The sequence below is a fragment of the Lagopus muta genome, chromosome 1, assembly GCF_023343835.1.
Source record: "Lagopus muta isolate bLagMut1 chromosome 1, bLagMut1 primary, whole genome shotgun sequence".
Lineage (NCBI taxonomy): Eukaryota > Metazoa > Chordata > Aves > Galliformes > Phasianidae > Lagopus > Lagopus muta.
In genome coordinates, this window is record NC_064433.1 from 174,058,370 (window position 1) to 174,077,817 (window position 19,448).

At 44.9% G+C, this 19,448-nt stretch overlaps 2 protein-coding genes across 3 annotated transcripts in view; one reads left to right on the forward strand and one right to left on the reverse strand.

Moving 5' to 3' along the window:
- Positions 1 to 19,448, reverse strand: part of LOC125688121 (proteasome maturation protein) — a 383,306-nt gene that overhangs the window by 108,904 nt on the left and 254,954 nt on the right. The gene's annotated exons all lie outside the window — the stretch shown is intronic.
- FLT1 (fms related receptor tyrosine kinase 1) overlaps positions 1 to 19,448 on the forward strand; it is a 106,720-nt gene that overhangs the window by 68,915 nt on the left and 18,357 nt on the right. The window contains exons 14-19 of the mRNA XM_048933636.1: positions 1,164 to 1,310; positions 3,114 to 3,245; positions 7,520 to 7,626; positions 10,598 to 10,736; positions 15,828 to 15,932; positions 19,121 to 19,234. Coding sequence (XP_048789593.1) covers positions 1,164 to 1,310; positions 3,114 to 3,245; positions 7,520 to 7,626; positions 10,598 to 10,736; positions 15,828 to 15,932; positions 19,121 to 19,234 — 744 coding nt within the window. The remainder of the gene's footprint in view (positions 1 to 1,163; positions 1,311 to 3,113; positions 3,246 to 7,519; positions 7,627 to 10,597; positions 10,737 to 15,827; positions 15,933 to 19,120; positions 19,235 to 19,448) is intronic.

Here is a 19,448-nt window from a genome sequence, read left to right on the forward strand (position 1 = left end):
GCATCCTCGAAAGGAAAGACTCTAATTCAGTTCTTGCAAGTCTGGGGAAATTCAAGGGAATCTGCTGTGCCTCTGCATCAAGAGATTGCTCGGGATCTCCCTGTATTCTCCATCACTGCTTTTCAGGAACTCAAATATCAGAAGGAATCATGTGAGAGTTGTCAATGTCACAGAAAACTGTTCCTCTATAAAGCGTATAAATGCTGTAGATGCCTTTGTCAGAACGCCCTCCAGCTCTGTATGAAACAGGGGAAGGAGTGCTAAAATGCTGAAATGAGGATGGGAAGGATTTGTCGTTTTGCTTCTCCTGGAGATGACTTCATTGTGACGTCTATGAAGTGTTTGGAGATGCCCTTCCATTCACATGGGAGACAATCCAGCAGGAGCTGCACTTCACGTATACATTGTCACTAAATGTCACGGATGTGTTTTATTGCATTGCGTTCACCTGGATTTTGGTAGATTTTGGCAGAAAGTGAAAAAAAGAGCAGCGTTGCTATGCTGCACGGTACACTGGTGCTTCGCTTTGGCTCCTGGGATCTGCATTTCCAGCATCTGTGGGCTCCCAGAGGACATGGGCGTATTGATCTGTGCAGCACTCACCTGAAAAACAAAAGTGGAAAAGTCTGTGAAGATGTTGGGATGCATGACACAATGTTTCTGTTCTCATCGTTTCTGGTTTTAAACTGTGCAGGTTTACTGAATATGATTCATAACTGTATTCTTTAAAGTAAGTAAAATATACAAGTTGTATTTATGGGTATCGCGGTGTACTGCTTAGTGCCATCTGTGATGCTCTGGCACAAGGGTGTCCTGCTAATAGTTGACAGTCCTGGTCTCATGGTTTGTTTCTCCTGTCTGCAAAATTCTGAGCTTTCATACAAACGTATTGGTTTTGATAAACCAGTGTGGTTGACAATGGAACTGGGGAAATCTGTTAAACAATGTCATTGGGTGTCCATCGGTCACGACAGCCTACTCCCAGTGAGTAATGGGACCAGACCAGGTGCTCTTAAATGAACCAGGATGGTAAATAAAATCTGTGGACAGTTAACGTGGTACAATTGCCATAGAGGTCCTACATCACTCAAGTGCTAGTAGGGAGGATAATAAAGCCCCACAGTTACAGGAATGTAAAACAGAAGTGTTGTTTTGTCTCGTAGCGCAAGAGGCACCAGCTCTGCTGCGGCAGCTTGTGGATCAGACGGTGAACACCAGTAACTCTGCCATGCTGGAGTGCCAGGTTCATGGCATCCCCGAGCCCCAGATAACCTGGTTTAAAAACCACGAGGAAATACAGCAAGAATCAGGTGAGAGCTCTGACCTTGTACAGCCTTTTTATTGTGTCCTGTAACCGTGTGCAGATTCCCTGGCATTGGTACCCGGACATAAGTAGCATTGCCTGAGCATTACAAGTCTGTTAGGTTCTACCTTCTCACTCCAAAAAGTCAACCACTGAGAAGGTCCCTATGGTGTCAGTGGGAAAAATACAGATGTAGATATCTCAGCATCTTTTAAGAGTCATCTCCAGAGAATCCTACTTCCCTCCACTTACTATAGAGGGAGCCTAAGGATCAGGTGTCTTGGCTGTGTCAGGTGTCAGAGTACAGCTAGATGGGAGAACACTAAGCTGAAGTGATGCCTGTGCAAGTACCAGCGGGAGTATTGTCAGGAATGCAAAGTCTGTTCTTGATTCACAGCACTACCATCAGACTAATCCCATCTAATGGGTTCCCAAAAATGGAATGTGTCTGCCTCAGCCAGGGGAATCCAAGTTTCATGCAGCAGAAAAGAAGAGCTTCCTCTTGGCATTCTGCTACTGCAGGAAAGCTTTGGGAGATGTTTACTGCTGTGTCCAAATGCAGCTTCAAACATCATTTCATGCTACATAATGGCACCTCAGCTGTAGAAGTGTTCCTTGGAAGTTTCAGATAAAAACGAGTGAAAAGACAAAACCTTTCTCATGGGAATCCATCCATATTCAAGTCAGGATCACAGAGTGACATCATGTTACAGGCTTAGCAAAAAATGTTCAAGGAGATTTGGTTTGTGGAAACTCGAAACCTGTGGAGTCCTAAATAACTTTTTACAAAGCTTGTGTTTGAGGTTCTGGCCTACGCTACTGGAAATTACTGTGTCATGAGCAAAGGCAGTGGGAAGAACTCTGAGTATTTGTCAAAGTGAGCTAGAAGTATGTGCAGACTTCCAACACAGTCACTAAAATTAGTGACCACATGATTGTAACGTGAATTTTTCACATTATCTTCTGGAGTGGATGTTACGTGTCTAACTTGACCGTAATGCAACACATAAGGTTAGGAACCAGGAAGACATCTCTATAGGGTCAGTCAGAGCACTTTAATTAGCTGCCTGGAATCGGTGGTGGAAATGCATTTCAATGGGACTTCGGTCCTGATGGAGCCAAATGCACAAGTGTGTACTTGAGTGCACATTTCCTGGCTATATCATGTCTGTAAGTCGGGCCTGATGCCAAATCTGCTGCCTGCCACTTCCTCATTCACTGGAATATTGTCAAGGCTGGAGTCTGGGTTGAGGAAGCTGGAACAAGAGAGGTGTTGAAAACTTCAGGTAACTCCTACGTCGTAGGGTGCACCTCATGGGATCTTTCCTTGCAGAAGCTGATCTCCTTCTGATAAGGGGTTCAGTGTCACATGTGTGAGTAGGATTTGGGGTGAATGTGCTGCCCGTAAGGCTGATGAGGACACATGGAGCTGGTCTGGGAAGCATGACAGTCCTGTTCCTGTGAGTGCAGCAGGAAGCAAGGAGACCACCCAGCTCCCAGAACTTAGTGACATGCTGAGGAACTTGCTTGGGAGTCAGGCCACAGTGCCATCAGCACCCGTGACACCAGCTGCTCCCAGCATCACTCCCTGAGGGCTGAGCTTTTCACACACACAAGTGCTCTGCAAACAGATTTCCAAAAGATTCCCAAAACTTCCAAGTATATTTGGCTTTCTTGGGGATAACACCGCGCTGTGCAGTCTGTGGCTCAGATTTCCTTTGAGGAGAACTTGAAGTAGATATTATTACACGAGTGAGTGTTTATGTTTATATCCTGGCTCCAGCTCATTGCAAAATACTTCATTTCACAGGAATAATTTTAGGGCCTGGAAGCCGAATGCTGTTTATTGAAAGAGTAAAAGAGGAGGATGAAGGACTTTACCAGTGCATAGCCACCAACTTGAAGGGATCTGTGGAGAGCACAGCGTATGTCACAGTACAAGGTAAAGCACGGCGTGGCATGGGAAGAGCTAGCCAGCCAGGGGGATGCTCTTACTGTGGCTGGGAGGGATGGGGAATGGCTTGAGCAGCATGCGGCAAGCTCTGAAAGCAGCAATCTGAAGGAAGTCCTCACAAGGGAAACGTACCAGGTTGGAAAGGAAGCCCAACAGGAAATGCTAACTCAGAGTGTGTTTACACTGACCTAAAAAGAAGAATTGCTTCAACCCAGCAAAGATCGGGTCAGGGTAGAAGACAAATGTAAATTTAGCATCATCAAAACAAACAAAAACCAAAATACGGAACACCCTCCTACCCCCTCATTTTCTCATTTTGGTTTAATTCCACAGAAATTAGAGGCCTGGGATATTTTCATTTGTTTGTTTATTTTCAATGCAACTGAACTAGAAGACTTCAGGCTAGCACTAGATGAGGCCACATTTAAAGGTACTTACTGTGAGAAGTAGGTATGATCTCCTTATTTCTGTAGCCGTTACCTGAGTTACTTTGCTCTTCATTTAAACACCCGGTGTTGTTCGGCCTTTCGCCAAGCCTGGCCCAGGCCTGTGGTAGTGACTTCCACCAAAGCAACTGTGGATTGTATTCAAATAAGGTTAATTCAATGACTATTCAGTTTTATTGAATATCCTTTTGGTTCATCTATTATGAGGTAGTGGAAATAAGCTCGTGTTCTCCATTTATGTCACTGTCATGTGCGAAACTGGCATAACTTGACTTATTGATTGCATGTGTTAAGTAAATAGATCTAAATTCATTTAGTATCTCCTTATAAAAGACACTTTGGCTACCATCCAGTCTCTTAGGCAGGGATTATATCTTTGTGGTTGTTCTCATAAAATTACTAAATGTATCTGAATACCACTGAGTATTTCAATAGTACCCTACAGCAAAAGACAATTACAGCTAGTAAATCAGTATGGATTTTCTGCTGTGAATGTTTTAGTAGTCTCAGCTAATGGGCATCATTGATAATACAATAAAGTTACTTTAAAAGGTCAGGATAGACGTATATACACGTGGGCTGACCTAACAGATGTAATCAAGGACATAAAACCACTCATCTCCTTCTGAATGATGCCAAGGATTTAATAGCCATTGTAATCACTAACATAATGACCTGTCCCTCAGCGGTTGCTGTCTGATGCCTCCTGCTAGTTGATAGTTTTGGACAATGTAGTACGTTGTGGTATTGATTACTGTACCACTGTATCTCAGCTATTTATTACAACCACACTCATTCCGTCAGAAGGCTTCTAGGAAGTCATATCTCCTTCTACATGAACCAGAGTAGAAGGAAGACCGCAGCCAGGAGGATCTCTTCTCTAGTTACTTGCCCTGTAGGGATCACTGGCAATGTGCTTGCTTGACTCCAATGGGAGCTCTTAGATAAGCAAGAAATGAAGTCTAGCATATTAAAATATATAGCTTTGAGACTGAATGAGACAGGCATAGGGAGTTTTTCTTATCTACTACAATGAGGAAAAATGTGTTCCCACGCTCTCTCTTCTGATCGCATGACAGGATGTCACTGGAGGTGTTTTCACTCATTCCAAATGCATCAGTTTTATCCAAAGTGGAGTCCCTGACATTCTCATGGGGAAGGGCTGCCTCCCAGCCCACTCCTGAGCCTGCAGCAATGGGATTGAGGCTTTAATGGGGGTCCCTCTCCAGGCTTTGCCCCTTCATTGCCTTTCCCAGGGTGCACACCGTGCCATCACCACCAGTGTCAGCACTTCCCCCTGTCCCACCAGCTCTCGGGTCGCGGTGCTGCAGATCAAAGCAGCAGAGCAACGCCTTGTGTTGGTGTCTGGGTTTAGCAGTTGGGAGAGGAGTTTGCAAATGTGTCAGGAAGGAAATAGTCTGCTCTTTTTATTTCCTCTGAAAAAACATTCTTATGCTCACAGATAAAACAATGTGTTATTTTTGTACCAGAGATGGATGAATGGATGGTGGAATCCAAGGGCTGTCTTTAAATAATCTCAGCCGTTGTTTGGTTTGGAAGCTGTGCTCGTAGGGCTGTCTGAGAGGAGTGGGGCCATGTTTGTGAATATGTCAGAGCAAGCTGTCCATTTGCTCTTGGCTGAGGAACTGAAGAGACAGTGAATGTGAAAAGACAGAACAAGGACAGCAAATGGCTGCCAGAGCTGCCAGCAGACGGAAAGGGGCATGTCTCTCCAACCTGGTGGCACAGTCTGCTGGACACAACAGGGACACAAGCTGTCTGAGACTGCTCTGCTGCACTGGTCTGTGTTGCCATTAAGGCCACATCCTTTCTTCTCCTGAGGACTTCAGCACACCACCCCTGAAGGAATCTGGTGACAGAGCTGGTGGCAGAAGGGCAACGAGAGAAGAAGCATCACACTCACTTAAGCCCAGAGCTGTAACAATCAAAAGAATACAGCAAAGTGCCCTTTATTAGAGGTGATGCTCCACAACTTCATGTCATCCCTGCTGATGAGAGAGGAAAGCGTCACATTTGTGAAGAATTCACTGAACAGTTCTGACACTATGGAAAGGGTGTTTGCTTTTCTTGTAGCTATCTGCTTCTGTAGCTATCCACCTTTCTAAATTTGTACCTTAGAAAGCTGTACTTTTTGGGCCACACTAACTCTGAAGTCATCAGGTATCTTTCTATGAAGCGTATCTGAGACTCCCTTGGTCACTGAGCATGGTTCAGCCTGGGTTATATGGTGACCATATACGAAAAGGAGACCGCTGAGGGATACTTCTGTGCCTGCAACCTCAGAGAATCACCAGAACGGGCTGGAAGGGATCCAGTCTCCATCTCAAACCACAGTCACCACCAACACCGCCTCTAGTCAGAGGTGCCTTTGGTCATATGGTAAAAACCTCCAAGGATGGGAATCCTTTGGTGTCCCCAAGCACCCTGCCCAGTGCTGCACAGCTGTGATCCCAGGACCATGTGAATTAAGCAGGGTAGTTCCCATCAGTGTGGGAATGGGGCACTTTTGGTGGAGCAGTGACATTGGTGCAGCTGCGTTTGCAGGTACAGCTGGCAGCACCGCTGTGAATCCTGTGCAGAGTTACTGCGCTTCCTATATACCACAAGCTATATCAGAACGAGAGGCAGAGCAGAAGTTCTTTTTGCATTTGCTACCAATCAGAAGGAAAATACAGTGGGGAAGCGTGGCAACAGATTGCTCTGAAACTGTTTTGTGAGTCCCTGAGTAGCTGTCTGAAGTGAATTTTATTTATTTTTATATATATATATTAAGATCTGTCAGTCAACTCTAATACTCTTCAAATTCCTAATGTTCGTATTCTCCTGCTGTTCTCTTTCCTGCTGTTGTCATTTTTATTTCCCTTCCCCATGTTCGATTTGTTCTGGGAATTAGAGAGCCTTCCCCACTCCCAACAGGGCTCTGCCAGCATTGCTGGGGGCAGAACAGGTCCCACGTTCACCTGGGGACTCCTGGTTAGCCCTGGGTATGAGGAAGCCCTGCCCCCAGGCTTCTTTCTAATACACTCCATGGGGTTCCAGATGCCTGTGCCATGCTCAGCATGAGATGAGATCCCAGCATCAGGTGGGATATTAGGAAAAATCTCTTCTCAAAAAGAGTGGTGAGGCATTGGCACAGGCTGCCCAGGGTGGTGGCGGAGTCATCTTCCCTGGAGGCATTCAAGAAACATTTAGATGTGACACTGAGGGATGCAGTTAGTGGGCATGTTGGGGATGGGTTGGCAGTTGGACTAGATGATCTTAGAGGTCTTTTCCAACCTTTATGATTCTATGACTCTATAATCTGCTGCCAGACCTGATGCCTCCAAACGTGTGAAGGTCATGGGCTCAACATCACCCGCCAGGCACCTCAGCAGGGCTTTGGGCCAGGGCTGGGCTGCAGAGCTCAGCAAGCAGCATGAGGGACGTGCCCAGGGGGGTTGGAGCAGATCCATACACATTCTCACACAGAGAAAAATTGGCTAAAAGCCGAATTTTCACCTCAAAAGGAAATGACCATGTGGGTGGTGATGTACTCACCTGTCCGCTTCACCTCCTGCTCCCCAAGGAAGGGCTGGCTTCTACCCAAAACTTGCTGCTGGATCTAGTGACTTTTGCTGCATTCAGCACAATGGCTTTGCTGAGGAGACCATTTTTTTTCTCCAGTCCAAAAAGAGATAATGCCCTATTGAACATGAGTGGGCCCTTCCTGGTATTTTATTTTAATGACAGAAAAATACACACTGCCGCTGGCTTTGTAGGTCTTTTTCTAAAATGCTTTCTGCTTGATTTTCCCAGGCACAGTGGAGAGATCGAACCTGGAACTGATAACCCTGACCTGTACCTGTGTGGCTGCAACACTTTTCTGGCTCCTGCTGACCCTCTTCATACGCAAGCTGAAGAGGGTAAGAGTGGCGATGGATGCTCCCAGCTCTGCCTGTCTCCCCTTCCTGTTAGGCTACCAGCATTGCTAGGAACACAAAAAATGGGATTCACTCACTGCTCTCCATCATTCCCTGTGCAGTCAGCAGAGGAACCATGACTCACAGGACTGAGTGCGAGCTGCAAAGCCAGGGCTTGGCATCATCGGGGAGCCTGACTCCTGCCAAAGGCATCCCCATTGCCTTTGGGCCAAGGGAGTTTGGCATCTCAGTGTCTTTGAAGACTGGAGCTTGTAAGGATGACAGATCTTCACAGAGCCTGGTGGGGTCTGGTTAGCGCATAGTGTCTGGTACAATTACATCACTTGCAAAGCAATGTTTCACTGATGTCATTTTGGCAGCTCGGTCTCTGGCACAGATGCTCCTGTATCAGCATGGTGATGCTGTCTGCCCTTCCTCCATATCCAAGAGGTGGCTTAGTGCTCCTTTCTGCTGATAGCCCCCATCCTCACTGCCTGGTGCAATTGTGCACATCGTGCACTGATAGCTTAATGCAGAAAATCCAATCCTTTGTGTTGCAGAAAGCTCTTGGAGCAATTTGTGGGTACAGATGTGTGCAGAAGTAGTGGGCCAGTGTAGGATAGAAGACCAGGACGAGCCCCTCTCCCACACTCCCAACACACCGATCTCCATCTGCCCTCCATTGCCCAGCTGGGGGGGCAGTGGGCATCCTCAGCCCTGCCACTGAGTGTGCTCCAGTGTGATCTCCCCACGGAAGGTAAAACCATGTTATCTCATCTAGCCCATGATTTAGGTTTCCCACCAAGAGCTCTTATTGACAGTTGAGAGCACGGGACCCAGTCTGTATGGCGGCAGCCATGCTTCTGCCTTCCCGCTGCTGCAAGCTTTTGTAAGAAGAAATATAATGGGAAATTTTATGTGGGGTGAGAAAAACAGAGACTAAAGCTGTGGAGAAACTTTGGAGATGTAGAGAAACTGAAAAAGTGGGACTTGTTCTGTCTGCTCACCAGAAATCATAAAATAGTTAGTAAGAGGACTGCAAGGCTATGGGGTCAGCCCTTGGAGAAATGTAAGTTTTCAAATTAGCCAAGAGATGTGGAATTTTTTGTTATTGGGTTTTTTTCACTTGTTAGATTGTTAACAAGAATAATTGTTCTTGCTACAGAGCAAGGGATTTAAACTAGATGACAAGTGAAGTCTTCTTTCCAGACAAGTCTTTCCAACAGATGTTAGTCAATGTTTACGGTCTTCTCTGTGTTCCTATTACAAATTCTTTCAATGATTTATGTCTGGAATTAGCTTAAAATTAAGTTTTGTATATGAATGATGTGTTCACAGTGGAAAAAAATCTTTTGTGCTCCTTCAGAAACAGAATTTTCTGAAAGCCTGTCTGTTACAAATGATATATTTAACACTTCTTCACCATTACAAATGTAGTTGCAAAGCTCCAGTTGTGCCAAAGATTTGGTATTCTTTGTATCTGAACAAAGAAACCTGGAAGTTTGTTGGAACCAGATGATCTTTAAGATCCCTTCCAACCTATGCAGTTCTATGATTCTATGAAGCTCTCTGCACCTTCCCACTCTCCTTTTGCTCTTTGGGCATGAGTCCACCCAAAAGCTCTTCTAAAGAGACCAGTAGCAGTCAGACACACACATTCCTGCCAACAGATGCTGTTTTTTTGGAAAACTTCATGTACTTCTTTTTCCATCTATATCCCACTTACACAGGACCCGCCCAGGGACAGTGGAGGGTTGGGAGCCAGGCTTTGTGCCACCTGACTTTTGTCCAAACTCCACTGTAATCCTCCTTGGGACTAGCTGTGAGATGATGAAAGGCAAGTGCAACAGGAGCTGTTAGCTACTGTCATTTTAATATAGTTACATTTGCAACCAAAGCAGACAAAGCCAGCAGTATCCAACAGATGCCTGGAAATGCAACTATTAGGAATGTACTCCCGAGCTGTAGAGGAGGAAAGTTGAAAGCCACAGAGGACAGTGAGAAGAGCAATAAAGAAGTATACATATATATATGTGTGTGTGTGTTTGCGTATGTATCTCTGTGCCATTTCCATGTGCTTTGGGAAAGGAATATCAGTGGCCTCAGTCAACAGATTTTCCATAAATTCCAACCTATAGACAGGAAATTAAAGCAAACAGACTTTTTCTCTAGAAATATCAGCACTTTGTGTGTCGAGAAAAGTCCAGTGGGTTAGAGTGCCAATCTCAGTGCTTTTTAAAGGAAAATATATTTCAAAGTGGAAATCAGTGGACTGCAGAAAACTTTGAGATTAGGTTCAACTTTCCTTAACATTTCTCTTGTGAAGTGGGTGATCCATTTGTTCAGTAGAAACGGAGCTCCTAGAAAATTCATTTCCAATGATGTGTTTGAATGCAGGTAATGATGAGTACCTCCAAATCCCATGATTTCAGTGAACTTGTTAGAAATGGCACCAAAGAAACGAAAAAATTCTAAAAATTTGTAAACAGATTCAGAAATGTGTAACATCAGTTTCCTGGCAACCATTCTTGCACAACTTGTAACCACATATGACCTATCTTTGCTGGGCATATGGAAACAATAAATACAGGCAGTTGAACTCCATCTGTTGCATATGGCCACTTTGCACAATCGTGAAGAAAAGCTATTTTTAACAGCAACATTTAGTCATGTGAAGAAAATAGTTCTGATTATGCAGAGGGTCTGTGTCGTAACACCATATGTTAATACAGACCCACATTGATTTCAAGAAACTGATGGATCACATAGAGGAAAGAGAGAGGAAGGAGTTTCTTTTATGTAAAAAAAAAAGGCTTGCAATTTTGAAATAAACCAAAGGTAGCATAACTGAACCCTCTATTGGGTTCAGTGCCACCCCACAGACAGAATTAACCGGGAGCCCCTGATCCAAAGGGGGAGCTGCCAACGGGTGCTGTTCTCCTGTTTCTCATATTGGAATATTCTTGTTTTGTAGCCTTATTTATCTGAAACAAAGATGAATCATTACCTGTCAATCATCATGGATCCGGACGAAGTGCCCTTAGATGAGCAATGTGAACGTCTGCCTTACGATGCCAGCAAGTGGGAGATTGCACGGGAACGACTGAAGCTAGGTAATGTTGGCATTTTGCACATCGGTGTGTGGCTGCTGGGTGAGCTATGCATGTGACCACGGGTGCTGGATGTGGTTTGGACATGCAGCACCATGTCCTACAGGCTCCCTGCAGAGCACCCCATCCCCTGTGGCTGAATCACAGCGGGCTGTGCCTATTTGACTTTCCTTGTTTCTATATTTTGAGGCTTACTGTAAATTTCTTCCCTGCTTACACACTGAACTGGAAAATGACTATGCAGAAATTAGCCCTGCTAGCCTTCCCCTCCCAGCTGCTTCCTTTTCTCCTCTCTCCAGCCCATCGTCTCCGTTTTCCCTCTGTGCCGCAGATTTATAGACATTCTTGTCAGTGCACCATAAAGTGCAGGAATGTGACATACCAATCCACACACAAATAAATACCCTCACAAACCCTGAACCTGCAGCTCACTCGCCCCAGTGTGAGGCACAGGCTCAGGAGCATTATGTCCTTGCTGGCTGGAGCTGGCTGTGAGGTAGGAGGGTTGGGACCAGATTGCAGAGCTGAAAAGTCCCTCCAAAAACCACAGGGACTTTAGCAAGAGGGTCAATACTTTAAAAAAAAAATCAGCTGTAAACTCAGCCTGTTGCTATAGTGCTGTTTGTTCCTTCAGGCATGCATCAGATGGGTCCTACACTGGGGCTAGTAAACCTCTGCATTCAGCTAAAAGCCATGACAGACTCTTCTTGCCCCCTGGGGATCAGGGACTATGGATAATTAAAACATGAGTACAATTAGCACCATGCTTAATTCGCCTGATAGAAGGCACAAGGTGACCAGATGTGGATAAGTCATTTATTATTGTTGTACACAATTCTGGGAATGCTGAAACATAACCTTGCGTTGGAGTGCCTTCAGTCTTCCAATAGTTTTCTTGCAATGATGGACCAAGATCTTGATGTGCGGACAGCATGATCTCTGCTTTATATGATGCTTTATTTGTGTGTAAATCCCATGGAAAGAATCAAGCAGAAATGGAATGTAAACACCGAGAAAAACCCACATCTTGCAGGGCTGGTGTTTGGAGTCTGGAGGTGAGGAATGATGGCCAGGGAACGAGCTAGAAGTGGAAGAACTGGTGTAAACAAATGAAGAATGCTGACAATGAATGAGAACCAAATTTGGTGAAGCCGGGTATGCACAGCATGCGAGATTATCTCAGTGCAAGCCCTGCTTACATGGCAGCTGGCTCAGCCTTTGAATACCTTGGCAGTCTCCAAGGATCAGCATCTCATGAGCAAAATATGCCTCTGTGGTTTTTTATAAACATTTTTACTTAGAAATGCAACTCCTTCAGCATCAGATGCGTGTTTTTCTCTTTCCACCTACTTATCCTCAAAGATATGTGTTTGTTGCAGCAAGTCTCTGCTTTTAGCCCATGTCTCCTTTGCTTTGTGTTCCTCCAACACATACACACAGCCCACAGGTGTGATGCAGTGCTTGTGTGACAGGACTCCCCCTTCATGCACAGCAACATATGTTAGAGAAAATACCATATGGGCACCACAGAAATCAATATAATTAACATTCCATGTAGATTAGGCTGGCTGAGATCTAAATGTCATCTTTTCATTACCCAGAAGAGTGCTGGTGTTATAAATCACTTTCAATGTAGTCGGTACAGTGCTGCATCAGCATAAATGCTGATCTTGGGCTCGACGTTCCTGATCTACCAGAGGTCAGACTCTGCCCCACTCTGCATGAAGTCAGGCACATGGCTCCCTGAGCCCTGTTCCCACCATGTCCCCAAACTCAGCTGCTGTGCCGGGCACACTGCTCCCATCCTCTGTGTGCCAAGCCCTCGTATTCACACAGCGGAGAATAGGGAGCCACCAACAGTGAAGCCCAGATGACTCAAACCACGACCAAGGACTTGAGCAATGAGCACATCTTTGAGCCTCTGCACTCATCCATGGAGCATGGAACTTGCAAGTGCCTTTTGCTGATTCTTCTGGTCCAGCTACTCACACACTTTGATATCCACACATCTATTGAAGAACCTTATCAAGGTTGTATGGAAATAGAAACCTGTTGATCCTAAATTCTTTGACTGAAAGGTCTGTTCACTTCAGTGGATTCTCAGTCCCACCAAGAAACTGAAGTCAGCTGGAGAAAATGTAAGGAGAGCATTGAGCTTCCTTGGTCTGTATGCAAATGCTGCAACGGTCGTAGCACACACTGAACCTGGCCATGGAAGCTGCTGGAGGGCTGGGACAAGTTGGCCTCTCAGGTGGCCATCTTCATATTCTCCTGTTTAATTGCTCTGTTTAACAATTTCATAATTACTGTGTGACAGCAGAAGGGGCTTTTGCAAGGACAATCTGTTAGTGTTACATTTATCCTTTATGCAGTGTATGTAATCAACCACAGGTTTGAGCTATGCAGTGGATAGTCACAGAAGGCCTATTCTGTGCTAAGATTTAGCATGATATAAAACAATAGCAGAATAACAAAGAGCAATACATTAAGTGTTATAACCGTTCCCCATTAAATCATAAATGCTGTTTAGAGAAGGATGTGGTGTTTCCAGTGGTCATTCTCCTTCATAAAATGTTGGCAGCTCTGCAGAGTGTTATAAGCCAACCTGTGTGTTTTCCAAGTAGTGACTGCATGGGTTATCTTGATGTGGGAAGTGTTAACAGCAATGGAAACTGTTGAAGTTAGGGATTAAATGAAGCTACAGCGGGTTTTACATCACCTCAATCTGCAACGTCACCTGGTACAACCCATGAGCAGTCAGTACATTAAAGATGAACATCAATTCCCAAGAAAACAGACAACTTTGTCTTAACATTTCTTCCCTGATCTCTGTGCTGAATGAACTGTCTGCAGTAACTGGAACAGAAGTTGACCACAGATTTTCAAACACGTGCTGCTCCACTTGTATTTGTATATGAAACTCAGTGCCTTTCACACACCAAGGCTCACTCTGAGGGTGATTTTCAGCCATGTAGATGAAGTTCTTCATGGCTTTTATTTACTGTAAAAAAAGCAACACTTTTGCACATTGAAGGGGAAATAAATGTTAGAGGTTTTTTGGCTTTAAGTATTCCACTTCATCTTTCCATTGCTTTAGTAACATATGCTGTTCGCCTTCTGTTCACTGAGAATTGCAGCTTAGAAATGCTGCACATGAAAAAGGTAGTATCTAGTTATCTTAGAACTAGAGGCAATTCTTTTTCTCTTCTTGTGAGTGTCTGGATGGGTTTGATTTCTCACAGCTATGGAGTCTCACAAGGTAGACATCCAAGTCAAAGCCACTCAGCAGCCCCCTTTGAAGTGATTCATCTCTTCTGCTTCAGATGCCCGTCACAGAGAAAAGAGATTGCCTGTGAAAATGGCTGTGTCACAGGTGCACAGCTGAGAAATAAGTGTGGCCTCAGAGTCACAGCTTTTCCTTTGTGGGTTTTTGTTGTCTTTTTTTTTTTTTGTGGAATGCTGGAGTTCATTTTCTGCTCCTTTTTTCTGCTCGACAAAGCCTGCTGTTACACACTGGCTAGACATGTCAGTACCTGGATTCTGATGAAGGTGAAGCATAAATGCGGTCTAAGTGAATTGCCTGGCTGTAACATTCTTTACTAATGAATTGACTGACAAGATCTCACTGATCAGAACTGTCTGTGTGAGCATGGTATCAAAGTCAGTGCTGCCTGCCCCATACAGCAGTCATAAATGGGGCTGTGGAGATTGTGAGATCAGGAGTGTGTTTGGATGTAAAAGAAAAGGACCATCAGATATTACTGCTGGAGAATTTCATTTATGTTTACAGATTTCTTTCAAGGGCCCCTGGATTATTCTCCTAAGGTCTGCTGAGCACAACAGTGATACCATGCCACAAATGGCTGTTCTAGAAGCATCCTACCCACCATGAGACAACCTAACACTGTCTAAAAGTGGTAGGACAAGGGGCAGTGGCTTTAAACTAGAAGAGAAGAGACTTATGTTATTGTTAGGAGAAAATCCTTCACTTAGAGTGCAGTGAGGCACTGGCACAGCTGCCCATGGAAGCTGTGGGTGCCCCCTGGAGGTGCTCAAGGCCAGGCTGGATGGGCCCTGGGCAGCCTGAGCCCAAAGCAGGGAGTTTAACCAGATGAACTTTAAGGTCCCTTCCAACCCAGCCTTGAGAAAAGGAGACTGAGAGGGGACCTGATCCAGGTCTATAAATATCTAAGGTGTGGGGGGCAGAATGGCGAGGCCGGACTCTTTTCAGTGGTGAGTGGAGACAGGACAAGGGGAAACGGACGGAAACTGGAGCATAGGAAGTTCCGCACAAACATGCGCAAGAACTTCTTTACAGTGAGGTGACGGAGCACTGGAACAGGCTGCCCAGGGAGGTGGTGGAGTCTCCTTCTCTGGAGACGTTCAAGACCTGCCTGGATGCCTACCTGTGCGACCTGCTGTAGGGAACCTGCTTTGGCAGGGGGGTTGGACTCGATGATCTCGGGAGGTCCCTTCCAACCCCTACGATTCTGTGATTCTGTGAACCCAAGCCACTCTATGATTCTGCATTTCTGTGATTCTATTGTTCTGTGATTCTATGAATAATTGTCACTTCTGGTCCCTTCCCACTGAATCTCACTGAACCCCTCCATATCTTATTTTGCACATGGAAATGTCTAATTTGAAAAGCTTCTCAGCACCCTCCATTTATCTCCAGCTACGAGGTTTTACTAGGGGAGAGCATCCTGCACAGATATGCTCAAGAATGGGGGCAACAATTGGGCAGAGCCAGACTGAAACAATAGGGTCAGAAGACAGTGTTCATCCACGGAATGGTTGTATTCACCTAGCATCATGTTCAGTCGTTTTGCTTGTTCCCTACAGTGACTCTGTGTCTTCTGATTTGTCTAATTATGTTAAACAAACAAAAAACACTGAAAACAAACAAAAAAAAAACACCCAAACCACCAAACAATACCAAAACAACTCCATGTTATGTTAGGAATATACATGCAGGACTCATTGTAAGGAACTTTTTTTTTTTTTTTTTTCCAATTCCTTATTTATCAATCCTTTAGCTGACAATGTTTCTTCTTTACAAGAATGTCTCTCTCCAATCTATTTTCTTTTCAGGAAAGTCGCTTGGACATGGGGCCTTCGGGAAGGTGGTACAAGCATCTGCTTTTGGAATTAAGAAATCACCAACATGCAGAATTGTTGCTGTAAAAATGCTGAAAGGTATCTCGCTGCGAAGCTGGGCTGGAAAAAATTATCTCTCTTTATCATATCATATTTCACTTTTAGTCTGATTCTGTTGAAAGCAAGATTGTGTGATGCTACCCTCTGCCCCTTACTGTCTGAAACATCCAAAAATGTGCACATACAGTTTCAAGGCCACCAGGATTTTCCATCCAAGTAGCAGAACTCTGAAATAATGATGTCCACAGTAGAAAAGATAAATTGTCACGTGGAACAGGAGAAAGTTTCAGATGCATCAAGAACCCAATTGTCTGATTTTTCTAAAATCTTGTTCCACTACTTCAAAGGAAGAATAAAGTGACTTTTGTGGGATCAGAGTGGGGAACTACTGTGTATCTTGTGTTGAGCCATTATGCTGCATTGACCCTGCACTGAGCACAGTACATGGAATTTAGCTGAGCCATAAGGCATCCACCTTGATGTGAAGACACTTGGGTGGAAGCTTCCACATTATCCTTGGTCATTAGTTCTGATGATTAATCCTCTTGTTAAAAACAACTGCCTTGTACCTCATTTGCATCTGTCTGGCTTTAGCTTCTCGTTCTAACACTTTCTATTAGGATGGGCCCAGCAGTTTTTCTACATGAAGGCCCTTCTATTAAGCTAAACAGATTGAGCAATTTAAACAGGTGTGCAGGTGTGTCCTCTCTGAGCCACCTGCATCCTCATTACATGGTGATAGGATGCTGATGCCCAGGCTGGGTGATGAGATTTCCATACACCAGTGCTCATCCCAAGGTGAAATCATCTCCCAGTCATTCTTTGCCATTTTTATCATTGGAGCAGGAAGGATAAAGACTCTAATCAATTTGAAGAGGGCACTGGGGAACCTGTGCAAGTGGCACCTGCTGCTCCTAACTCCAGGATTGTCCCCAAGGGGGAAATTTTTAGCTGACAAGGTTGCAAACCTCCCTCCTCTCTCTTGTTCAAAAAGCACAGAAAAGCCTTGTTGGCAATACCAAGGAGCAACTATCTTCCAGTAAGCATCTCTGGGAAATGGGAGGAAACTAAAACTTTGGTCCCTGTGCATAACTTCTGCAGTAGAGGGCCAGTAGCTGTCCATGTCACTGATTTCAGTGCAGGCCTGCCATCTGGGTCACTGCCTGGCCCTGGGTAACAGGTGTTTTGCCAACACACAGACAGATAAGTTCACTGAATATCCGGCAGTGGTTTGCCACATTCAGCATTTCTTTATGCATATCTACAGGCTTTTTGTGCCAGCCAGCACCATCAAAATAGCAGGTACTCCTAGAACAGGCGGGAGCAGTTGGCAGCTGCAAGAATCCTTCCTGGGCTCCATCAGGAGAGGGGTGGCCAGCAGGGACAGGGAGGTGATTGTCCCTCTCTACTCGGCTCTTGTGAGGCCCCACCTGGAGTACTGTGTCCAGGTGTGGAGCCCTCAGTACAAGAAAGACATTGAGATTTTGGAAAGGGTCCAAAGGAGGGCGACTAAGATGATCAGGGGGCTGGAGCACCTCCCCTATGAGGACAGGCTGAGGGAGTTGGGCTTGTTCAGCCTGGAGAAGAGAAGGCTGCGGGGTGACCTCATTGCAGCCTATCAATACCTGAAGGGAACCTACACCCAGGAGGGGAGTAAACTCTTCAAAAGGGCTGACAACAGCAGGACTAGGGGAAATGGTTTTAAGTTGAAGGAGGGAAGATTTAGGTTGGATGTTAGGGGGAAGTTCTTTACTAGGAGAGTGGTTAGGCCCTGGAATGGGCTGCCCAGGGAGGTTGTGGATGCCCCGTCCTTGGACGTGTTCAAGGCCAGGTTGGACGGGGTCCTGGGCAACCTGATCTGAATGTGTATGTTTGGTGGCCCTGCTAGGCAGGGGGGTTGGAACTACATGATCCTTGGGGTCCCTTCCAACCCGGGTGATTCTGTGATTCTGTGATTCTGTGATCCTTCATGGTGGGATTCACAAATGCACATGCAGAGTAGGCTCTTGTTTCTGAGTTTGTCGCTCAAACTCCCTTTGTTGTCGTTGATGAGAACAGTTCATCCTATCCTCAGGCAGATCCCTCAGTTTGCTGTTCTGGGCACTTATTTAGTTCTGTTGCTTGTGAATAGAGCCCACGGTGACGGCGTCCTCCTCAGGCCTCTTCACTTTTGGGTACTTTTCCCCAACTGAAGATAGGGAAGATGTGTCTCGTGCCCTGTGTCCTCACCTGATTATCCAGGAACTACAGAGGCATTCATGAGCTCTGTACATGCAGAATTCCCATGAGGTGGGATAGATCAACAGTGAGTTACTGATTAGATGATGAGTTTTGTGGGGGGTCACCAAGAAAATCTGCTTCCAAAACGATGTTGAAACCAAGCCCCTTAAGACCTGACTCGGGGTTTTTTCACCGGACAGTTCTCACTCTCGGCATCACTCTTTTTAGTCCTCTTGGGTCTATGAAAAACAACACTGTTTCTTTTTCCTTGTTTTCTTGCCCAAACAAAATTCTGCAGGAGAATACTGCTTGGATAGAATGAAACATTTTGCTCTACACTAAGTAGAAACTTTTATGTTTAGTTGGGAGATTTCTTACATCACTGCTGTTACTATTAATTAATATTGGTTATATTCAGAAAGAGTAAGATGTAGTCCACTAAGCTCAACCATTTAAAATGTACGTGTCCAGTCTATGTTAATACTCCAGGCTTCTTGTGTGATCAGCAGATTCAGAGGAGCTTCTCCAAAAGGTGGTTCATCCCTTCCCTGAACAGGGGACAGCACTGATCAGCCTCTGGAAATGCCTTGCTTTTACCTCTTGCTCCTTGGGAAGTTAACTAGTTCAGACTAATATATAACTGTTAGTTGGCTGAAGTCAGGTCAGCTAAAAAAGCTACTCTAGATGGAGTTAATTTTACTCTTGTAGCCTCTTTTTTTTTTTTTTTTTTTTGCATTCATTTTTTTGGCTGCAACTACAAAACATGTGAAAAATTCTTTCATTTCTAAATATATCAGAGTCTACTGGGAGGAAGTTGACTGCCTGACTTTTTTTATGGGTTTTGTTGCAATTCATAGGATGCTTGGCAGGGAGGAATAGAAATTAATATCAGCATGTGAAATGCATTTGTTAATAAAAGTTATTTCAGTGGAACATGACAGTAAGTGGTAAAGCTCACCGGGACCAATTCTTTGCCTTGTCACATTGACCTTGTTTTGCATTTACAGAAGGGGCCACAGCGAGTGAGTACAAAGCACTGATGACTGAGCTCAAAATCCTGATCCACATTGGCCATCATCTGAATATTGTGAATTTGCTGGGAGCCTGCACAAAAAATGGAGGTAAAAAATGTGCACTGCATTGAAAATGGTTTGAACGATCTCCCATGGCAGTGTTGCTTTCCATCCAGAGGTCCAGTTATTAACTTGAAATACTGGAGCTCGTCCTGTGCTCAGCGAGAAAAGAGGAAGAGAGAAAGAGATCTCCAGTTATTTGATGAAGTGATTATCCTTTTCCCTACTTAAACTCTCTTCGGCTGTTAACAGGAGAAGAGCA